Raw genomic sequence first — 24,785 nt, forward strand, 5'->3', positions numbered from 1 at the left:
TTATGACATTTTTCTTTATTACACAAATAAGTTAAAAAGAAAAAAAAAGGTTTGTCACCCATAGATCTGTCTTTATTGAGTACTTAATCAGAATTTCATAATGTAGCTTTGATCTAGGAAACTACCCAATACGCGCCGCTCGCGTCTCGGTTGCCGTACATATTGACTCTGATAATATTAAATGTCGTATCGTTTGTGAACTGACTTTTCATTGCAAACGCTGAATAAACTCTTCAATGGCAGTAAAAAAAGAGTTATGTCGTTTAGGATAAATAATATAGTCCATACCTAATAAGTTGTTATGAAGTTGAGCATCATCTATTTCGCAATGAACTGTATCTAAGGACAATAGTGGTAAGTCACCAAGGTGTGAGCGAATCAGAAGGCACGAACTGTTGCGACAGCGCAGCATTGATCTGCCGATGGTGTTTATGGATCACGAGTCTTGTGACACCACTACGGCACTACTGTGGAGTAAGCGCTAATAATGGGTCTCGCAGACAAACTGTTGCATATCCTTAGCGCCTGCTGTTGAGCTGTTTGATTCGAAATGTCTAGAAACGGTCGATTTTGCTGGAGAGTTTCGCACCAAAAAGATTTCAATGGGGTTTGGATTTTAAAATAACATTCGGTCTTACGACTATATATTCTAAATGAGAATCGAGGGCTTACATCATAACAGAAACACATAATACTACCAACATTACAGGCTGATTACCTGATTGTCCGAAAGTAAGATGATTGCTGCCTCGGAATGTACGTTAAGCCATTGGTCCCGGTTACTATTTACGTAAGTTAGTAGTCGTTGCATGAGCCATGTCAGGGGCGTTTCGCGGCTCAATAGTAACCCTTACACCAGGGTTCCTGGGATTGGTAATCCACCTTAAAATCCACACGACAGAACATGAAGCTATAAAATCGAAGGGTTACGAGATATTTGATTTTCAGTTGATTTATTATCTCTGTTAGAACCTCGGCGATACCGATTTATAAAAAGAACGTTCATAAATTATGTACTTGAAGGCGAATTAAATCGAACTGGATTAGTTAGTACTTCACAAAATTTATTAATTTTACTAGGTAGTTGCAGTAACGTCGGCTAGTTAGTACCAAGTGGCATTAATCATTTAGCACGCGGTAACGATAACTGAAATGATTTGACAGAGGTTAATTAGTTCACAGTTAGGCCGAGGTATAAATCACGCAGGGTCCGATATCTCGGCTACTGTTCTAAGAGGTATAACGGACTCACGAACTGATAAACTAGGGTACTTACTTATGTAATATCACTAGTAGGTGGGGTCCGTTATGTTATGTGCATGGGGAGAAAAGAAACAGTTATTAGTTTCTATGGTAAATAAAACATAATATAAGCTCCCCATTAGATCAGTAGTGAAAAAAAGAACATTTGATTATGAAATTTCAACTGTTAGACAGAGAATTTTCTTCTATCGTGTGGGTTGTGAGGTGGATTACCAACTTCTTCAACCCTGGTCTAAGGGTTACTACTGAGCCACCAAAGGCCCCTGACATGGCTTATGTAACGACTACTTATTTAGGTTAGTAAATAGAACCGGGATCAACGGTTAACGTGCCTTCGGATATTCCGGTGATCAGAAAGAAAAACATGAAACAGTAGGACTAGGGCCCTGTGCTGGGAGGTTTTCTGGCCACGTCTTTCCCTCAGCGTTACAGATTCCGATGTGGTAGTAGTTTTACAGCTAGGTACATAATACGTAATAAAAAAATTTGACGTTCAAAAAGCGCTAACTTTGTAAGCTAATTTTGAAAAATAAATATTTTTGAATTTTGAATTTGATTTTTTTTGACAGACAATGGTTTAAATATATTCAGGGGCACAACACCGTCAATCGTAAGGTACGATCACAAGCATTAATATGTATACACTTTGGTACCATGTCACATTAACTTTTTTGACAAATTGAACTATAAGCCTCACTAAATGTGAAATATGTTAGTGCGACAGAGTCCTAAAGTGGGTACATTATATTGCTCATGACTGTACTTACAGTTTCTTAGTTCGCGTGTCACAAAGCTGAAGTAAACAAAGCTGACGCTCTATGCCCGCTCACTCCTTGCACAATTTCGCGATACAAATATTATGGAAATTTTAAATCTACCCTCGTTTCCCACGTCTCTTGCCACATTGACAATAATGTATGCGATGCCATGCTCGTCGCGTCCTAGCCGTGCTAAGTTTAGTATGCACTATGGAGTGCTAAAAGAGTTTAGGCGAGCTTTTTATAGACTAGTTGCAGTTTATGTATTCAGGCGTGAACAGATGTTATTTTGGAGAATTGGTTTAGAAGTTGTTTGTTTGTTTTTTACTTTTTTATTTTCTGGCTGGACTATCCCAGAAGGAGGATATTTTATCTGTTTAAAGATTAAGCGTGTGACCGCCGACATAAAACTAGCGGTGCTCAAATCACCAGCCAACCCAATGTGCTCGGCACGAGTTGTCATGCACAAGAAAAGGCACGTGCCTTAAGTCTTTGTGGATCGAATTAGAACAATTACATTTTTAAACTTAGTTTACCGTGATCAAATCTCGGATGTTTAAGACAAAGGCCTGCGCAAAAGTACTCTAAACTGGCGAGCATGCATGATCAGAGTCGAAGAAGCGAAAGTGGTGTGTCAGGATCGTAGTGACGGGAATTCTGTGGTCTCTACCTACCCCAACAGGAGATACGAGTAGATGTCATCTTATGTATGTACTGAAACGTAATGATTTTTGTTCTCCCCTATTTGGAGGTGGCAGAATAGACCGAGTTGTAAAATCTTAAAGAGATGTTTCTGAAAATTAATAAATAGATGATTACCAGAAGAACACAGCTAGGTATTATGGACCGGTGAGCATGAGACAAAGAATCCCTCGATTTTGTACAATGTATAGTAGTAATAAAAAAAATTTGTTAACAACTTCAAATTAGAGTTTCTGCGAAAAATGGACTAAGTATGGACTTCTCTCTCTCTCTCTCTTTATTTAAGTATTCGCCATTCCTCTCTTCTTCCCGCCAAATTCTTCACCTTCTGATACGACACGACCTTCACCTTCTCTTTTATTTGTTTCATAAATATGGACTTATGATGATAAATAAGAAAACAGGTAAAGTAAGAAGCGTAATAATTAATATTTTAATTTTAGAACCATGGGTAAATATGGAGGGAAACAGGTCGCGCTTTGGTCCGTCAGGTTAATTACATTTGAAGTAAACGACGATTTAGAAGTTTTATATTAAAGCCCCGTAATCAAACTGGCTGGTGTAAACAAAATCACTATAGTCTCACACTTCAAGGCACTGCGTGCAAGTTATCTTTCATGCACTCCTCCTAACATTGCGTTGCGCAAATATAATGGTACAATGTGGTACAATTATGGTAAGATTCGCGTCACGCCGAGACCATAGTACTCGTAGTGTTTCGGCCGTGTTTGTTTTGTTGCTCAAACTTTATTAATAATATCCATCGTGTGACTGTAGACGTCAAGGCGTGATGGAGTCTATCCGTTACTTGGGTTAATGGTACAGGTGATTTGGTTCAAGGATCATTGAACAGATTGAAATGTACTCTGGTACGATTAGGTTAATGTTTTAATTTTCAATATCGTTGCCTTATAAACCACATACGTGTTTTTCAAAAATCACATTCGAATGTGATTTTTAAATAAAACAAACTAGTTTTAATCCAGTTAAAACCAGTGTAAGGAGGCTTGCTAGTGCTGAAGTCAACACGTAGAGGCCCCTTAAGACAATGTAATGTAAAACACGCAATTACTACGGAATTTTTATGAAAAAGAAAACTGTGACGTCATAGAAAAACATGACAAAATGTCGCACTTATTATTACATTATTTTTTATTAAAAATCATAAATAAGTTAAATAGAAAAAAAGAAAACGTTTTTGTGCCTTCATTTAGTAATCAGAATTTCATAATTTATCTTTGACCTAGGAATCTACCCAATTCTTATTATTATAGTAAACGATGAATCACTGAAAATGAATGGTTCAAGAATAATTAACACGTTTTAAATCCATTGAACATTTGCATCTATTTTGCATATCCTTTTATTGTAAATAGTTTGCTCAATTACATAAAATAAAACGTTTGGCGTCACAGATGCAATTGTCGTGTCACCGTGCGGGTACGTCAACGTCGCGTCGCGTCGCGTCACGTCACGTCACGTCACATGTCGTCACTCGCGTCGTGTCGTCTGGCATCCCAAGATAAAGTCCGACTGATAGCGTTATAGCGTTCGATGACGAAAGTTTTATTTATTTACTTTTAGGAAAACAAGCAGCTACATTAAACATTGTAGAAGTACATAGGGTACAGACGAACCAAGAATATAAAAATCAACCTTTAACTAAATAACTAACTACAGCTAAATAGCTAACTAGCTACTAACTAGTTATGGATCTACCTACTCCACTCCAATCTCGTCAGTCATCCCGTGATCATGGCACTTGCAACAGTGTCGAAATATCGGGAGTCTCATATCCCCATTTAAACGCGGTAAGAACCCGTTATTATGTGCTTTAATTAAATAACTAACTATATTTTAAATATATAAAACTACATTACTAAAGAGGAGGTAAAATTTTATACGGGAATTTTCGCAGTTTTCAAGGTAGGAAGCTAACAATTGGTACATTAGGAAAGGGGTTCGCGGTAATACGGTTGTATTACCCCGAACTTAACGCGAGTGAAGCTGCGGCCAAAAGCTAGTCTTATATAAAGTGAAATCTTAGACCGTCCTGTTCGCCTATAAAGATAACAGTTTAACATTGAACGAGAATTAATGAGGTACCGACCAGATAATCTTAGATATCCACAATTGGATTTTACTGCCGTCAGGTAGCCGCGTAATAAAGAATGTAAAGCCCTCTAGCAATTTACGTGGATGAAGGACGGATAATAAAGTACGAAATTTAACACGGAACAGTTCCGTACATAATTTCAAGCTTTAAAGGATTATGGCACCTAATAACTACTGTTGCACCAAACGATCAGCCTCCCGATAACACGCTATAATGCCCATAAACTATTTATAATCTTCTCTTAATCTACTACGTACATAAATTCAATCAAAACCCACTTTAGAAATTAAATAAATTAGTTTGGTAGTTAATTGCTCACACCAATTTTTCTACTTCATCTACGAACTAAATTAAAATTACGCAAGGTGTTAGATTTAAATTTGAAATATCTTTTATGTTCGCGCGGTTTATATAGCTCCCTTTCACTTAGTGGGACAATTAAAATTAATCAAAAAAGACAAAGTGGCAAGTCAAAACATGTCGGTGGGGCTTTTGATGGTGTTTCTAAAGCTAGGTCACGATCCATTATTAACGACCAGTTTACAGAGACCCTTGACTTTTATTTTTCTTCGCCCTTTTGAAATACAATGCTAATATAGGTTTCTAAAGTCAAGTATCACGTTGAATTGGTGATGAAGTGTAATTTCAGCATTTCTTTCGCGGTTGATACAATGTGTGTTTCTGCGACATGTATAACTAAAGAAATATATTTATAAATCTAAATTTATTTTGTTCTAAATGATTAGTTTGTATAAATTAGTTTGTACGTATTATTTTAGTTGATAATTAAAGGTAAGTTTGAATAACGAACATGTTTTTCGAACGCCCTCATTTACACTAAGTTTGAAGTTTTCATGAAAACATAAAGTTTTCAAAATAAAGTTTATTAACTACTTTCAAGGTCACATTTAGGTAAGGTATAGGGTAGACTTACCAAGGCGTATTCTGCACAGATGTCAATGGAGCTGACGAAATCACACACGTCGTCGACTGACCACGCGGACAGCCGTGCCCGTGCTTCTGCGCACAGGCACTCGCTGCTGCGATCTGTGAAACCAAAACCTTATTATATTGGAGTAAAGGACGATTGACATCTGTGATCTTCTTTTCGTTTGGACTGTGAATGATTAACCTCATCGACCCTCAACAGTTGGCTCGACAAACGGCGATACGACTCACTATCTACGTTGAACTATAGAAAGCTCGGTGAGGTATGGGTACTTAGTTAATCTTGCGATGAATGTACCTCTGACTACCCCAATTGGGATATAGTCGTGAGCTTATGTTATCAACCCTGGTGTCAGGGCCGCCAAACGCCCCTGACATGTAACGATTAATTAACCGGGATTCCATGTCTTCCGACGCAAGGAATCGGGTGATTTCAGCCTGCAATGTCCTGGCCCGACTATATAAGATCCACTTCAACACGCAGATAGCATGGGGGAGTAAATTATTCCTTTACTGGCTGGCTGAGTTGAAGTCTGTGCCTGAAATGACTTGAGTTGTAATATATGTATATAGTCTGATTTTATACATTTATGGTGTTAAAATAAGCTGTTTATGTATATTTATGGTCATATAACAGGCTGTTTACGGTCTTATAATAAACGTTGCTTCTATAAGGACTGGTAGCAAATCAAAAACAAAGCTGCTTATTTTCCCGAGCATCTTGTGCCTTTCCTACCATGATGGACCATTATATCGGCAATTGCGATGGAAAATTCCACTTGATATTAACTCAGAATAATCAGCTGAATCGCCCCTCTCAGTATTTATGATGTCACTTACACCTCATACAGTACATACAGGTAGCCATACAAGTGCGTATGGGTGTTAATGACACCATAACGAACACTGAAGGGGATGATTCAGACCATGATTCTGTGTGAAGTGAAAATTTTCTGTCGGAAAAGTCATGAAAATTTTAGTATATTTTAAAATTATTTTCGGTTCTATACTTTTGCGCCGGAAAATTCCAATTGATATCAACTCAGAATCATGGTCTGAATAATCTCTCAAAGTTTTCGTTACGATGTCACTAACACCTTATAACGAACGTACCTTCACTGGAGCCTCCATCGCGGTCGTCACTGTCGCTCCTAGTGCTGGGGCTAGCGGAGAGTCGAGCTCGTTTGGCGGCGCTCTCGCCCGCGGCTGACAGATCCAGTGGCGAGTGCTCGGGTGCTGCGCCGGTGCGCTTGCGACGCGAGCGCCCGCCGCGACCCACTCGGGATATCGCCAGCAGTGTCTGTGAAGAGATACTACTGTTAGAGAATGAACATGTTTAAAGCTATATTAAGGACTTGGCAAGAGGGGAAGACAACAGATGGGCTAAGGTGGATACGGAATGGTGGCCAAGGGATGGTATGCGATATCGAGGCAGACCACCAGCCTAAGTGGATGAGACTTGCACAGAACCGGTAAAGATGGCGTGAAAGAGAGGTGAACACAAACTGAGTAGATAGGAAGGTGATGTTTTGTAATTGAGCTAGCTTTCCCTTCGGGTTGAAGCTTCTGACCCAAGCATTCATTTTTGTAAGAAACTGGACCTGTGAAATATTCAGGTTTGGTAAGCGGACGCTGTGGAAAACGGGAAGATGCTAAGAAGAAGGTACCTATTAAGGGAAGGTGAAGACAAGACTTAAGATGATGATTTTTTTGTCTTTGGGAAGGATTATGTTTAAAAATAGCACAATAGAGAAACTCCAATAGTATTCATTCAAAAGTTGTTTTTATTACAAAGACAGCTAAGTTATTTAACCAAACCGAGTTAGCTAAAGGAAAGAAGACGTTCCAAAAGTCCATCATGATAACGCAAATCACCAATAGAAACTCGGCCCATGGCATACCAAACAATAACCTGTTAGAAGCACGCTTGGCATTTAAAATCTCAATTACTCAGAAGCCCATCAAGTGGCATAGAGTACCAATGTTAAGCAAACATGAAAAGCGAACCAGTAGGCTATTATCTGATCGAGAGCGCTCTCGCATCGTAAGTGCCGAGCATTCATCATAATAACGTTCAGAGCCGTCACGCTCGCCGCCCGCGGGTCAAATTGCAATCTATCTTTTTTAATTGCCACGCGCACTAAAAAGGCGAATGCGGACTAATTCAGAGGAAAATTCAGACGAAGGCGCGCGCGCGTGAAATGAACATGGGTCTTGTAGTGGCTCGTGCGCCGCGCCTGCGCCGGCCGCTACAAGCCACGTACTCACCCAGCCGCCGCCACCATAAATCTTACGATTTATTTCCGCGTCGCTCCTGTTTCTCTTTATAGGGAAAATAAATTTTAACGACCATTTTACCGACCGAATAAAGATTTAAGAGAAACGCAATAACATCGTGCTTCATAAATTGACGCGGGGTATCGCATCGGAATTAGATTCCGTCCCGGCTAGAAAGTCGCAATCGAATAACTGTAACAATTTAACGCTGCAATTTCCGCGCGTCTCTCGGTGCACTCGGTTGCAAAAAGTCGTCTAATTTAAAAGTCGAGTGGTGTTTCGATTTCACATCCCATCACTAGCGTGTCGCGGGGCGCGCGGCCGGCGCGTGCCGCTGCCAATTAGTGCAGCTCTAGTTCCTTTTACAGTGGAGAGTCGAGACGGTTCGCTGGCGAGCGAGCGCTGCGCCCGCGCCGCGTCCGTGCCCCGCGCATGCGCGCGAGGGGCGGGCCGCGCGCCGCATTACCCGGCCGCGCGCGCGAGCCCGCAATCCGCAACACAACACTACCAATTAACACTCTCCGCACCTTACCATCACAATAGCGGAGGAAGTGTAAAGGTCGTGCGCCTTATCTGATTTAATTGCCTTCATTATTACTGGAAAGGAAGCGGGGTGCTCACCGCGCATTATGATTTTAAAGAGGTTCAAATTAACATAAACGAACGTGTAGATGCCTCCGGTAGATAGAGCTTTATATGAATTTTACGATGATTCGAGACATTTTAATCACAGCCGTGAACTATGAAACTGTGTAAAGATGTAATTAAAACAGGAAGGTCAGTGAGCACTCGTATAAAAATAATTAATATGAATTTTAAATGTGTTCTGTTGAAACTAAACCCACCTGACTGTAACTTATTTCATAGGTTCAGTGGCATTGGCTTAAGTAACGCACGTGAAGTAACTTTAATGGTTGATATTAAGCATTTTATTGTATTTTTTTAAATAAAGCATTATTTTTTTAAATCATAGCCATCTTTCTGTAGTTTGGTTTTATCGTCGACATCCTGCCGGGACAAACACGCGAACCCGGCGGTCTCAGAAAAAGTAAAATTATATTAAACCAGGAATCAATTTAGGCAATTACATAATTCTGGTAACAGTAGGTTGTTTCTCGACCTGCATACTCAAATTAAGCCTTATTTTGTAAGAGGTTATGTATGTATAATTGGAAGGCATAATAGATCAGGTATGGATACTCTTATAAGTTGTCTATTTAACTTTAAGGGCAACCAGTATCATTAGACAAACGGTAGGATTAGACTTTGTTTGGGTTTTGTAACCTTAACATTTTCAGTACTTATTTTAATGGAGAAGTTTTTGAACAGGAACACACCTTTACCTGATGCCCTTGGAACTTTGGTTATTATTTGGTCAAAATAGTTGATTTGGTTTTAAGGTACAAAATGAGCGGTGAACGTAACACGATAAATACAAACTTAATTCACACAAAATTTCTTTTCATCTATATTAGGCCGGTCGCACTTAAGACGTTTTTTCGTATGCACGCGCAATATCGATTCCAACCCTTCAAGTGCTATGGGAACATGACCACTGGTATTTCGTAAGTACGTATGAATTCGTTCGAAACTATATTCAAAGTTCGAACGGCCTTTATTCGTCCTGTAAATCCTTCGTTGATCGAATGTCGTACCTTAGTGGAGCTCATATCCAGCATGACAGGGAAGGCCGGCAGCCGAGGTGGGCCGCCCTGCTGTCTCGCCAGCTTGGTGAACAGCCCGCCGAGTGGGGCGTCCGCCGTGTCGACAGGCACCTGCGCCGGCGACGGTGGCGCGCGGGACTCCGCGGCGAAGCCGTTCATGCGGTGGAAGTAGCTGTTGGAAGAGAGGTGTGGTGTTAGGGTTGTGGTAGAGAAGGGTTTTTATAAGAGTAGTAACAATCAACTGCGCCTGTTTCTTCAAGTCATGTAAGCGGTTATCAGAATATTATAAACGATCTTATATGCTCCAATACTGAGCACAAGCTTTTTTAAATGATTACTGAAAAATATATTTGTCTGTCTCTTAGACAATTAGACTACCAAAAGACATTATTGTAAAGAAAATAAGGTACAGAATAACGAACTTTTTAATAATGATGCTAGGGTTAAATAAAATACCTAAATGTAAGTATGTGATGGATAAACCTAACGATGAGCTTCATTTTTCTTCAATCTTCATCAAACCTAAACAGGTGCTAAAGTTGAATAACATTTAGTTTTATGCCAAGCGTAAAAGAAACTACGCTATAAAAATTAAAACAAATTGATTTACGAACATTATATCCAGACAAATCAAAATAGTTTTTATATTAATTGTTATTTGATAAGAACTGATGAGTAAAGAAAATTTTACGTTATTTTTAATTCAATAAACATTTAATTTATGATCGAGACACTAGAAGAGCAAGATGAGAGGACAAGCATCGGAATTACTATTAAATCTTTATAATTATAATTAACACCGACTGGTTCCAAAGATGAGCAATTCATTAATACAACATAAGTTCACGCAGTGACCGTCGTTGGTTCTCACGAATCATGTAAATTTGTCGACTAAACGTAAGTTATCGAATCGATTAATATGCTAATTGGTTTGGGCATCACTAGTCGGTCGGTGACCCATAGGTCGTAGTGTTGTGACACTCAGCGTGTGAATCGTCGCAATATTCGACAATCGGAAATGACACTTCCTTTGCACACATTAATTTGAATTTTACAACTTTATATGCCTTTTCTAAACGATCAATTTACAGAGATATCGCTCCAATTTCTACTGGTTTAAAAGCCACTGGTTCTGATTTTAATTAGATCGTGGAATGGTAACGGAAGATACTAGAAATGTTATATTCATATATCTTCCAGCGTGTCAGCCAAGGCATTGATGTATCGGTCCAGATATAATATACGATCAACATTACGTATTCTGCAGATAATACTCAGTTTCTGTTTTCAAAGGACTGGGCATTAGATTCGAATAGAGATATTCAATTAATGGTCGACGGTATTAAATATTGTTTGAATTGATTCTGAACTGTAAATATGATACTTGAAGTATTATATCATTTTATATTACTACTGTAATAATTCTTTGTAATGGCTTTATGTGTATTTAGAAATCCTATTTATTATATCTGATAATTTTATTTCCTTTACTTTATGTATCGTATTTTTTTTATTTCGGTGTAATATAGATATATTTATGTAATATATTTATTTCTGCATAGAATATAAACCTTTTAAAGGCGTAATTATCTTTTAAAATACAAACCTCATTAGTATTTTGCGAAATGGAATGGGGTTGAAAGATTGTACGGAACCTTGTCATTTTTAAATTTAGAATAATTCTAAATTTAAAATTATGACGCGGGAGTATTCGCGGGCTGACAGCTAGTTCCGATATGTTAAGGGTACTTACTCATTAGCAGGGTGCGCGTTGTAGCGCGCGGCGAGCGAGCGCATGATGTCGGAGTAGTTGCGCGGCGGGTGCGGCGCGGGGGGCGGCAGGGCGTGCGGGCTGCCGCGCTCCGGCGGCGTGCCCGGGTACGACGACGTCGATGGCGTCACGCTGCGGGATCTGGGGACAAGTGGGGGAGACTTTAATACTGACTTACCAATTTGCCTAGAACCAATTCCTCCACACAAACAAACACAGAAAGCTCTGTGTGATGTGGGTACTGAGATCATCTTATGCTGGATGTAAATACCTCTAAATACCCCATTGGGATATATATAGTTGTGATCCCATCTTATGATTATGTTGTTTCAATTCCTGCAAAGAATTTATTTTTCGGGAAAGTTGCTCTTATTCTTTCATTCGATGGGTAAATACGCTTCGCTTTTGTGGGAACCCATCCTTAGGTTGTAGGGCGCCGAGAGTTCAAGCATAGTACATACAATGCAGATACAAGAGTATTCGTTCATATGTAGTAACGTTGTTGAGAAGTGTCACTGCGCGTGAACAGATAGAGAGCGAGAAACAGTCGGCAACCCAGAATTTGTAGTAAAGCTAAATATTAGAAATAGCTGGTGTAGGAATTTCGGGACCAACGACCGGGCTTAACGTATCTTCCGAACCACGAAATTATCTTACATTTTCGGACAACCAGCTGATTCCGCTTCGACAGTGTGCCCATCGAGAATCGAACTTACGGTCGCACTGGAGCAGCGTGGTGGAGTATGCTCCATACCCCCTCCGGTTGATTCAGTGGAGGCGTGAGCCCAGCAGTGGGACATATATAGGCTGTTTATGTTTATTATAAGTACGTATAGTTACCTGGAGGCGGTGGAGTCGTGCGGGCTAAGCCGCTCGCTTTTGACGTGCGGCGCAGCGGGCGCAGGCGCGGGGGCGGGCGCGGGCGCGGGCGCGTGCGCGGGGGAGCCCGCATCGCGCACGCAGCGCCGCGCGCCGCCGCCTCCGCCGCCGCCTTCACCTGCACAACAGAAACACATTATATGTTACTTGTTTGTTTGTTGTAATGTATAGAGGCTTACAGGTATTACAGGTAATGAGATAGATGTTAGGCCGTCCGGATGCGTGCTTTCATCTTGCCCAAGCAAAGCCCTTGGAAATCCTAGTACAAATTCTAAATTCATTTTTAATGAACAGTTGTAATGAAAATATCTCCTACTACATACTACACCATCAATAGGCACTGTAAAGGAGTTCAACCTTCTGTACGGTCAATTAGGGCTTGTTCTGAGGGCAAAGCTCAAAAGACCATAACATCTGGGTACGTTACTAGCCCAGAAATCTTCACAATGTAGTATGATAGTAAAAGAGTTACAACCGACAGTGACCCGCAATAAAACGGAACAAAACTGGCCGTAGTACACATTCAGATAAGAAGACTGATTACACCCGAACCCAAGCTACAGGTCAAAAGTAAAAAGAAAGAGAAAGAAATATGTAATACGCAGTAACTGTCCACAGTGACCTGTAAGGCATCTCGACATTTACACCGATACGTATCACCGGTGCGTTTGAAGTAAGCCTCAGTGCGGCTCGGCGGATTCCGCGATCTTACGATACCTACATTTAAATCACATGTGCCATCTGCCAAGATTAATGAGTGTCATCTTTGATGGTGGCGCGATAGGGTCGATCGTTTACAAGAATTCATCGGGTCGCATTTTCGGGACGTTTCTGATAATTTATCGTGGCGTCATCATACTTGATTGTTCTTCCGGGTTGTTTTGGCTGGAGTAAAAATATCGTTTAAGTATTTTTCTTAATTTCTAAATCCTATATTTATAATGAGTTCGTGCAACAATAAATTTTAATAGACGATTTTTATCATCATAGATAGGTAAATATTGCAGAAGATGACTAAGTATCGAATTGCATAACGTGATATGCAATTAAAAAATTGACCAGAAAAATAGACCAGATTAAAAAATGTGTAAATTTACAAGATAGGTTACATTTTTTAGTATTATTTTACGAAGCTTGTGTGGATTTCATTGACTGTTTAGAATTACATATTTGACGAAGCCTGTGGTCTATGCCTAGTCTTTATTTAGTCTATATTTATATTTTATTTAAAGTATATTTTATTTCAGCCTAGTCTATATTTTATTAATGAAATGTAAATATATATACTAACTAACTTTATGACGTAAGCAGCAATTTTTTTGACGTGACTTGTTGTAGATTAGATTTGCCGTAAATGACATTAACTATTTGGCCGGACAAATGGGGAGCGCTGAGGGCTCTCACCCGGTACAAAATTGAATACAACAGGCCTGAGAGAGCCCAGTTGGGCTCAAACCTCGGCTCAGGGCGTCATCTAAGAGCTCCAGCTGCGTGGTGGAGTATACTCCATACCCCCTCCGGTTGATTGAGGGGAGGCCTGCGCCCAGCAGTGGGACGTATGTAGGCTGTTTATGTTATGTAATGGGTCGATAGCGGATAAGTAGCAAAAGAGTTACGAATATTTGCATGTGTACGAAATCCTAAGAGTCAGGAATCAATCTTGTGTGCCATCGCCAACTGCCACTATAAATAAATGTCATCGCCGATGCTACAAGATAGGATCGGTTACAAAAATGTGTTGCGGCATTTTTGGGACGTGCGGTGCCAGGCCGGCCCCAAAATGTCACTAGTTGGGTTAATATATCTGTCAGTTTGTATGTTTTCCGGCACTTTTGGGGCTTGTTTTGAACATCGGTGATTTTGTATCGGACAAGGATTTACTTTGACGTTATGATCTTGATAGCGAAGTATTCGAGAAGAGACAGTGCTTTTACACAGCAGTATGTATAAACCTATATCTAATATAATTTTAATAATAGTATTTTACGTCACGCGGACTTGAGAGTTACTCGTATATTCGCTGACATAAAATATGTTTCTTCATAATATTATTTGTCATACCGGCTTTTTCTCATAACAATCACTAATTTAATTTTTCATTTTAATTTAATTTACATATTTTTTATTTTAATAAGCGTTTGTTTCTAATTGTGTATATAAATAAGAATGTACCTAGTTCTTATAGCAAATGTAAATTGTTACTGGCAATAAATTTATTTTATTCTTATTGTTATGTATCTTAAGAATAGTTTAGCAAGGGAAACCGTAAAGTTACCTTACCTTTGATTTGAGTAACTATAGTGAACTTTGAAAGTAAGTAGTTTCCTTTAATTTGAAAGTTCGTAAAGGTGTGAAAGTACAAGTAGTAACGGTCTAAAAATATAGTTTAATCTTATCAACGTATCTTGATCACTTTGCTACCAAAGTAAGGGGCTACTTATTACTTAGCACTCACTTTCTCTTTCAAAATAAAATGTCACTTTGAAATGCGAGCTTTGTTACCTTGGCACTTGTAAGTGTGAACGATATGGCGTTGAACGATTTTTATGGTCTTCTACGGATATACTGTTATCCCCTGCTGGGAGTTAAAAAGGCCACATGAAAACAGTTCATCTAAAACGAAATTTGACATAGAAAAGTAAGCACAAATAAAAACAAATGTCAAATAGCAATATTGCATTTTTAGGTGAGTTGCTTTAAAATGGCCTTTTTAACCCCCCTGGAATATTAGACTCAAACAACTGATTTCTACTCGTCAGGATCTTTTGCAGTCACTGTAGCTTGCTTCTATAACGTGCCGAGGGTTTTGAGTTTTCTGGCAACCGAACGAGGCCAGATCTCTTTGGGATTCGTGCGGATTGTTTGAATTGTTGTAATAGTTTTCGATTATTTATATTTCAAGACCAATGGTAACTTTAGCTTTATACTTTATTGCGCTTATGAGCAAATGGAACAGTTCCCGTGAGAAATATGGGAATGGGATTAATCCCATCTGCGATGGCAAAGTTTCCAAATTGTAAGAAAATTATGTGCAACTATATATTATCTAGAGACCGACGGTCTTCAGGTCGATTAAGAATACGAACTGATGACAAATTAATCAATTGATGATGACACAGTAGACTCTAGAGATTAAACCAAAGATAGGTTTCCGGTTCTGCCACAAAAGTGATAAAGAAAAAAAGAAGTTTTCTAGAAACACATTCATCAAACACACTGACCAAACATACACATACATGTGTGGACTTACATTGACCAAATTGGAAATGTCCTTAGATAAGATTTAGTAAGATCTACTCTGAACCGGCGTGCGTGTATGAAGCGAATGATGAATGTGGAGGAAGCAAGAGAAGTGTGTCAGGATCGAAGGAAATGGAATTCCATAGTCTCTGCTTACACTGGTGGGAAATAGGCGTGAGTTTATATATGTGTGTTTCTAGAACATAAAAGATATACATTTCCTTACAATTTTTATTCACTTACAAGCTCACAACCTTTGACTCGCTTTCCGCTGGCAATAAAACTAAACCTGACGCAAGCTGTCGCTAGCGTCATTCTAAAATTCACAAAGCAGCACATAAATCACAGTGAAATATCGTGCGAAAGACGCTGTTACTTGTCACTATGACAACAAGCTAGTAATTAATAGACCCATTTAAGGTTATCTGGTAATTGTAACATGACATTTTGTTTGATCTTAGATAATAGTTGCTTTGATGTAGGTGATGAATTATAATAATATAAAGGTCACACCTAAAGGCTTAATAGCTATAAAAAGTGTCGTGATGGAGATTATTTTTTTTAACTTTGGCGTGACCTAGTGTTATTTTTTCTATTTGGTGTAAAATGTGTGGGAACCGTAAGTTTAAATTATATTCCATATTCGGTGGACGTAAATGTGCTAAAGGTTAACATCAATAAATAAGTCTCATCAACCCCCTAACATTATCCCGTTTGTCACGAGGTCGGCTTACCTAACCTGAAGATTTGACAGGTCCGGTTTTTTACAGAAGCGACTGCCTGTTTGACCTTCCAACCTGCGAAGGGAAAACCAACCCAATACAGGTTAAGTCATATACCTATATACCTGGTGTCAGGGTTATTATTCAGCCGCCATAGGCCCTTGACATGACTCATGTAACGTCTACGTACTTACATCAGTAAGTAATAACCGGGACCAACGGCTCAAAGTGCCTTCCGAAGCACGGATCATCTTACTTTCGGACAATCAGGTGATCAGTTTGTAATGTCTTAACCCAACTAGAGATCACAAAGTGATTTTTGTGATTTGTCCCCACAGGGATTCGAATCCGGGACCTCCGAATCGTGACCACAACGCTTAACCACTGGACCACAGAGGCCGTTATTTTTACTTATTTATGCCAATAATAATATTTTAATAACTTTTTAGTTCACAACACAAGACTGTTGACGTCATCGGATGTTATCTACTCATATATCTTACGCTGCTCTCTATTCATTTGTTAAGATGAAGCTCAGATATAATACTTACGTAGGCATGTTTTGAAATCAGTATAATTTATTGCATATTTATGGCACCAGTAGCCAATAACATAAATGTAAGTGTCTAATAAAATATTCTTGTTATGTCCGCGCCTGTATTGAAGTTTTGAAAAGGGTTTATAAATAATATATCTAAACTATGTATGAAATAATATCAATTCAGCAACAGAGCGGTCAAAGTCGAGCTTTTGTCCGCAGTCGCCCATCGATGCTATTATTATGTTGGTATATATTTTGCTTTTATGTCACAACATTGTGTTGTTGAGTGTAGTTGGCATATAAATACAATACAATAACTCTTTATTGAACACAAAATAAACCTGTTACATAAACAATCGACCTTATTGTTAAGGTAACAATTTCTTCCAGGCTAGGATATAATTTCAGTAAATGCAAAAATAAATTAAACAGGTAAATAAATATACCTACATTTAATACCCAATAATATACTAAATTCCCATATTTCTCACGGGAACTATTCCATTTGCTCATAGGGGTAATAAAGTATGAAGATAAAGTTACCATTCTAAAATTCCAACAATCCCCACGAATCCCAAAGAGACCTGGCGTCGTTCATTTTACTATGAAAAGAAGAAAATGACAGTTATACAAAAGGTTACAAAAGGAAAGATAACCAAGGTAGTGCAGTAGTAAATACAATAATCTTATACCAAACAAATTGCCACTACCTTGCTAGTAACGGTGACTAAGTTACTGACATGTAATGTACTTAGCTGTTAATTCTATGTACATAATTATTTATGTACTTTTGGCTATCTATTATACTTTATTGTAGTATTTAGAACTTAATAGATATCTAAATGACGGGTAACTTGTGGTATTCCAGGTTAGTGTCGAATTACAACGGACTTCTTTAGAAGAGATATAGTGTTTTGGGGTCGTAGCGACATTCCCTTAGATAATGAAATATTTAACATGCTCTGTCAGAGACAAATCCGAATTATTCTGATTCTGATTTACGATTCTGTCTGATTTCAGATTCAGATTTCTGATTTATGGTTCTGATTTCCGGTTCTGGTTCTTCTCTGGACTTCTGAATACCGAGCAGTATTCCTTGGTAATTGTTTGGACTTTGGCCTTTATTTACTTCGTCCTTACTGTTTTACATTAAGTACACTTACTTTTTTGGAAGACATTAAGAAGAAAATGAAGCGCGTCGTATCCGCATCAAAATTATAGCTTTCTCAACTATTTCTAATTCGAAAATCAAAGTGAAAATTGCCTCTTGTTTTGCTTACCATACTCCATTTCTAGATCATAAAGTGAAAAGTATTATGAGAGAACGATTTAAATTGACGCCTTCTGTGGAGACGTATTTTACTTTATTAGTTCGACTCTTGCGCCGGTATTATGTATCACTGCGCAGGCGGCGTAATGTGTTCATTTATTAATTTTATTACATTTGTTAACATTATTATAATATCTTTTGTTATAATGTCGCAAAGATGGGAAATGTCTCGACATTTCCATTTCAAATGCATCATTGCATTGCATTGGTATTTGAGGTACAGCATTTTTAGGGTTCCGTACCAAAATGGTAAATAGGAACCTTTATGATGGGAGTAATTCTGTCCGGTCAAATTACTACAAAATAATAATCTTTGTAGCACAAACTTACAACAACACAATGTCAATAGTTAGACAATAAAAGCAAGTGCAATTACAAAAATATTAAATTACCTGTAAAGATCTTTATTTAACACTTTCAAGGACAGAACGTCTAATGACGTTCCGATTCCAAGGTGTCATATTACCTATTATGAACCATCAATGGCCCATGATCTCTGTCCGTGAAAGGGTTAAAAAAAAGATTACCTGTGACATAAGATTTGGAAATGGCCATAAAGCTAGAACAAGTCTCTGTTTGTGTTTTTATTTCATTATTAAGTACAAGACTATCCACATACAAATAAAAAATAAACCAGGGATGAACGTGGGTTTAAGTATTGGACAGCCAAGCAAAGTTCAGTCGAATTGTATGATAATTGGACTCAATTTTGCTTGGCTATCAAATACTTAACCCCACGTTCATCCCTGGTTTAGTTTTTATTTGTAAGGTGATAAAGATTTAATGAGGAGCTCGGTGGCGCAGCGGTAAACGCGCTCGGTCTGCGATTGTTGAAGTTAAGCAACTTTCGCAAACGTCGGTCATAGGATGGGTGCCCACAAAAAAAAGTTTTCATCTCGAGCTCCTCCGTGCTTCGGAAGGTTAAGCCGTTGGTCCCGGCTGCATTAGCAGTCGTTAATAACCATCAATCCGCACTGCGCCCGCGTGGTGGTTTAAGGCCCGATCTCCCTATCCATCCATAGGGAAGGCCCGTGCCCCAGCAGTGGGGACATTAATGGGCTGATGATGATGATGATGATGAAAGATTTAATAATCACCATACTTCTTTCCGGTAAACTTATTACACTGGTTCTGTAACCGAATCTTAACATGCCTAGTGTTCCCACATTAATATAATTAATAGCAAATAAAAGCTATACTTACTCAAATATTATAAGTATACGTATCACTATTAGGTGATGGTATAAATCGTGTTTGGTAGAGGAAGCGGTTGAAAGTTCGGCGCATGAGCGATGGTTTCCTGCGCCACAGTCCACTCCGGGTCGCATAACGAATACACTTAGGGTTGTCATAACTTTATGTTCATTAAGATCAGCAACCAACAGAAAAGCATTGTGAAATATGCTCCATACCACCTTCGGTTGATTGAGGGAGATTTGTGGCTAACAGTGGGAGGTATATAGGCCGTTTATATTAGAAAAGTAAGATAAAAAAATAATTATAAATTCCCATCATTATTATTAATTCCCTGAATTGTTTAATATTTTAATTATAATTATAATATTGTATGTATTCATAGGTTAAAGTATATATTGTATGGGCCCTAGTTGCTTGAATTAAATAAATAAATAAAAAGAACGCCACAATACAAAAAACATCAGACTCAAAGCTTACACAAAGTGATAAAAAAAACAATGATGCTGAACAGAAAGATTATGTGGACGGTGGACCTTTTCAATAAATGATAAAAACGTCATTTAGATACGAGTAATTGCCAACCCATGAAATCGAAGCTATGACTGAGCAGCTAAAGTTCATGCACATGTGATGACAATGTATGTACCTACCTAAATAAATAGTTTTTTAATATAGAATACGACCACGGAAAAAATACAAATCGTTGTTCTAAATAGATCTAGAAACCATGAAAGTATCCATATTTTTAAAATGGAGGAAAAAAAGAAAAACACAAATCTAAATTTCAAAATCTTTGTAACTACCTCATTTTCTTCTGTTTTTATGAAGATCCTAAACAAAATTACCTATTAAAAATATTTACAACATAAACAAAACAGTTACTTACAGTATAGAAATAGAAAAATAAAAATACAAAACAAAAATAAAATTAAACAAATCTCAAAATAAAACAAATTATATGATCCTAAAACTAAATAAGAACTAAATTCACATACTTACCACAAGACTTCCGCCCGTCCGTCGGTAAATAATTAATTTAATTTGATGTTATCATCGAAGGCAGCCCTAAATCATTGGTGCTTATTATAATGAGAGGAAGCAGTGCCGTTATTGTATGCAGCAAAGCCAGTTTTAATATGTCAATATCCAATGGATAGCTAATAGAGACTACTGTATAACGCTGGGAACTATTTTGCTATGCCATACCTCATAGTTGATCTAGATATCGCACGCTTGTTAGTGGTCTTAATAAGGGGGAAACGCTCTTTACTTCTTTCTATTCATACGTAACTTTGTCGCGTTCAACTAGGCGTTTCAGTGTTCTAAATCTGACCTGGTCCAAACAAACCCATTACACTAGCGGCATTGCTCCGTTGCACAACCACTAACAGGCATTGGATTAGGGATTGGGTAGACGCAGACCTAGGGTCACCCCCTCTGACTTTGAGTCTCCGGCCGATCTCCCTGATCAATTCCCTCGTCTCGCTACCCCAAGGGCCTGCAGTCTCAAAAGCTACGGGCACAAACACGTATGCAGTTTTCAGTTCCGCGTACTTGGCATGCTTTGAAACATCTTTTTATTGATAGTAGACTTTTCTCTGGAGGAGGAGTGTGAAATAGAAACATTTGTTTAGCTGCTTAATACCTCGGGCACAGTTGGCTCATTGTAGAAAGAAAGAAACATTTATTATAAAGGGACATCACAGTAACAATTTTTATTAATTTTATTTTATTAAAAAGGCACGTTAAGCTGTTGGTCCCGCTTACTATTTACTGATGTGAGTAATCGGTACATGAGCCATGTCAGGGGCCTTTGGCGGCTCAATCATAACCCTGACACCAGGGTTGATGAGGCTGGTATTCCACCCACACGATAAGAAGAAGATTAACAAATAATAAACAAAACACGGAATAACAAATAACTTACAAAAGAGAGTACAAATAAATAGACAGTAAACATTAAGGCAAATTGTAATTTTGTGTATGGATTGGTCAACAATGGCGGAGGTCATTTATAGACGGCGATACGGCTCACCATCTATCACGTTGGTCTAACAGAAAGCTCGGTGAGGCGCGGGTACTTGGATCATCTTACGATGAATGTACCTCTGAAGGGTCATCTTTTACTCTCGTATGGATTGTCTATCTGTCATTATTTTATGTGTGTTTTCTTTTCAGTAACCCTGTCTTTAGCATAGATATGAAAGCAATGCATTACTTATGTAAATTCGACGATAGTTACATATCTAATAACGAGTGAAGTTGAACCTAATTAACCTTGCGTTAAGTGCGAACATTCAAACATACACTTACATTGTTCTTGGTACTGTGTGTTTGACTTAGCACCTTAAAACTTAGGGTGTGGTACAAATCATAAGGTTTAAGCCTGTTATGCAACTTGTAGTTTTAGGTTTTTGTCTAAAAGGACGGACATTGACCGAATTGGGGATGTCCTTAGAAAAGTTTAGTACGATTTACTTTGAACCGGCGTGCGCGTATAAAATGACGAAGGGATGTCGGGATCGAAGCAAATGCAATTCCATAGTCTCTACTTACCGCGGTGGAAAATAGGCGTGAGTTTATGTATCTAGTCTTCGTTTTCGTCAAATTAGCCTTTGGAGATTTGTCTCGTGGTGAATGAACCAAGTGTTCAAGTAAGTACAAAACGTTAGGAACATCAAGTTTATAATACACACACACACACATTGCTTTGTATTGTCAACGTGAAGAAGCATTGAAATGGCACACTGGGTACTTCGGAAGGCACGTTAAGCCGTTGGTCCCGGTTACTACTTACTGACATACGTACGTAGTCGTTACGTAGCCCGTATCACGGGTCTTTGGCGGGTAATGAATAGAGTCTGGTTAGGTTCATGAGGTTGGTCATCCACCTCGCAATCCACACGAAAAGAAGAATAGGATCTGCCGAATCCAGATTTTTCTTCTGTAACAAAGACGCCAATAAAAGGCCACGAGGCCTTCTAGAGTCCTTGTGACTTATGCCACTGCCATCGGTAGGGTCAGCAGCGTCGTCAAACAAGGTACCGTTGGCACCTGACCCGAATGGCGGCACGTCCACCAAACAGCCGCTTAAGTGATCGGTACCGCTTACAAATATGCCTATACGTGTGAAAATTGAATGGATGGATAAGGCAAGTGAAGTTGACGAAAGATTATACCTCTACATATTAAATAGTGTACATTAAAGACTGAATAGTGTAATCCGATTGATAAGTTGCATTGATCAATAGATGGCAATATTGTATTTTGTATTTCTGATTGATCGTGTAAAATGTAGTAAAATATTTATAAACTTCTTTGGCTCTCGATTCAAACACAAAAATATCTTTATTCATTAGGTAACATTACTTACATTATATTTTCTGTCGAACTTCTCATCCTTCTAAAATTACTGCAGCTTCTCAGAACCTTTATAGCCGAAGTAAAATTAGGTATAATAGGCTTTTCAGTTTTTTTGTTAGATAAATCTAATAAGTTTCTAGTTACTCTTTTAAAAATATTTTTTAACACTTTTATATTTTTTTTAATTCGAACCTTGCATTACCTCAACCAATCAGCTCTCACAAATCTTCCCACATTCTGCGCGACGTTTTACGTTCATCAAACAAAAGCTCGGCGCAAAACAATGCGCCTGCGCATATTGACAGTGCACTGTTGACAGTAAGATGCGAGGATAGCTGTCAGAATGTGATGGGAACCGGTAACCAGATATTGATGTTATCTTCTGTTTTCGTATGCCAGATGGTTTCAATAACCATAAATCAATATATATATATATATATATATATATATATAAATACGAAAGGTCACTCACTCATCACGGAATCACAGAAACTACAGTACTAGCATACTTTAGCATGCCATGTACTTAGTTAAGAGACTTTTTGTAATTATTTCTTTTTATTTTGGTGCAATAAAGTGTATTTGTATTGTATTAGAAGTTTCAAATATTGCATGGGATTTTTATTTAGTACGTAGTTTCCCACTAAGACGGGATTTTGCAAAATTCAACCCCTAAGGGGGTAAAAATGAGTTATAAATATTTAATTATTTCTCATGTTTGAGTAAAGCAAGGCAGAACTATGTAAGGTAAGGAGTAATTAAAACACATAATACCGGGTTTTACCGCGTTAAAATCAGGGATATGAGTGTCCCTATATTTCAACACTTTGCCACTTTGCAACAAGTGCCATGGTCACGGGATGACTAGGCATCCCTGATTTTAATGCGGTAAGCACCCGGTATTATGTGTTCTAATTATGATAATAACCACATAAACCTCAAACAAGGTAAGAAGTAAGTACCATTCTTTAGAGTTCTGCACTAAAGTTGGCCTCTTCTTGTTGAGAGGGTTGTAAGGTTGATGACAAAACTTACAAACCCTGAAGTAAGTTAATATTGAGCAGCCATGGCATCATTATACAGGATGTTAGTGACATCGTAACGAAAACTTTGAGGGATGGTTCAGACCATGATTCTGTGTTGATATCAAGTGGATTTTTTTTACATTGTTTTAAGTTTACGCGGTTATTATCATAATTAAAACACATAATAACGGGTTCATAATATCGGGAGTCTCATATCCCCATTTAAACGCGGTAAGAACCCGTTATTATGTGTTGGAATTTTCTTGTGCCGAGGTTTTTCTTGCAGCTTCTTTTCCCCGGTTATACAGGTTGTGAGAAGCTGCAGTAGTTTTAGGCGGATGAGACGTTAGTTATGTAAAAATTGACGATTCAAAGTGTAACTATGTTATCAACTGAATAAAGATATTTTTGAATTTGAATTTCCGTCGCAAAATACATATATTCTTTTGTTTTTTTTTTAAATCATTTTCAATTCTATAGTTTTGCGATGGAAAATTCCACTTGATATTTACTCACTGTCACTGTGTCAGTAACACTCTGTATACTTAAAAGCCGCTCATTCATCTGGAAAATATCAGTTTCAAACATAGTACAGTGCCCGAGGTCCACGTTTTCTGACCACCTGCTAGACGTACTTATGTAGTACACTTCCATTTTTCACAAGTAAGCATCAAAAAAACTCAAAACTGACAACAGCATAACGACAAAACCAAACAGAGGCCACACACCCTCACCTGTTCTTGTTTGCCGGACCACTGGTCCAATGCTGGTCCAATACTGGTCCAATCTACAAACAGTCAGTGTTTATGTTTGCCCACCCACCTGTGGTAACGATGTTGTGACCCTCGCTTGTAGTCAATCGTAGGGTCATCATGTTTTTGAGAAAGGTAAGGTACGGTGCACCGATTATGAATTTATTATGAAATTTTTTTGGAAGATTATTTTAATTTGAATTGTTTAGGTATTATTTTTTTTGTACTTATTTATTT

At 38.3% G+C, this 24,785-nt stretch overlaps 1 protein-coding gene across 5 annotated transcripts in view; it reads right to left on the bottom strand.

Annotated features, from left to right (window-relative positions):
* LOC126372159 (polyhomeotic-like protein 3) overlaps positions 1–24,785 on the bottom strand; it is a 476,807-nt gene that overhangs the window by 57,793 nt on the left and 394,229 nt on the right. For all 5 annotated transcript variants that reach the window (XM_050017795.1, XM_050017794.1, XM_050017796.1 and 2 more), the window contains 5 exons: positions 12,340–12,496; positions 11,482–11,640; positions 9,720–9,900; positions 6,901–7,087; positions 5,774–5,886 (listed from right to left, as the gene is read on the bottom strand). In XM_050017795.1, the coding sequence (XP_049873752.1) occupies positions 5,774–5,886; positions 6,901–7,087; positions 9,720–9,900; positions 11,482–11,640; positions 12,340–12,496 (797 nt within the window). The remainder of the gene's footprint in view (positions 1–5,773; positions 5,887–6,900; positions 7,088–9,719; positions 9,901–11,481; positions 11,641–12,339; positions 12,497–24,785) is intronic.

Source organism: Pectinophora gossypiella, chromosome 13 (assembly GCF_024362695.1).
Source record: "Pectinophora gossypiella chromosome 13, ilPecGoss1.1, whole genome shotgun sequence".
NCBI classification, from domain to species: Eukaryota; Metazoa; Arthropoda; class Insecta; order Lepidoptera; family Gelechiidae; genus Pectinophora; species Pectinophora gossypiella.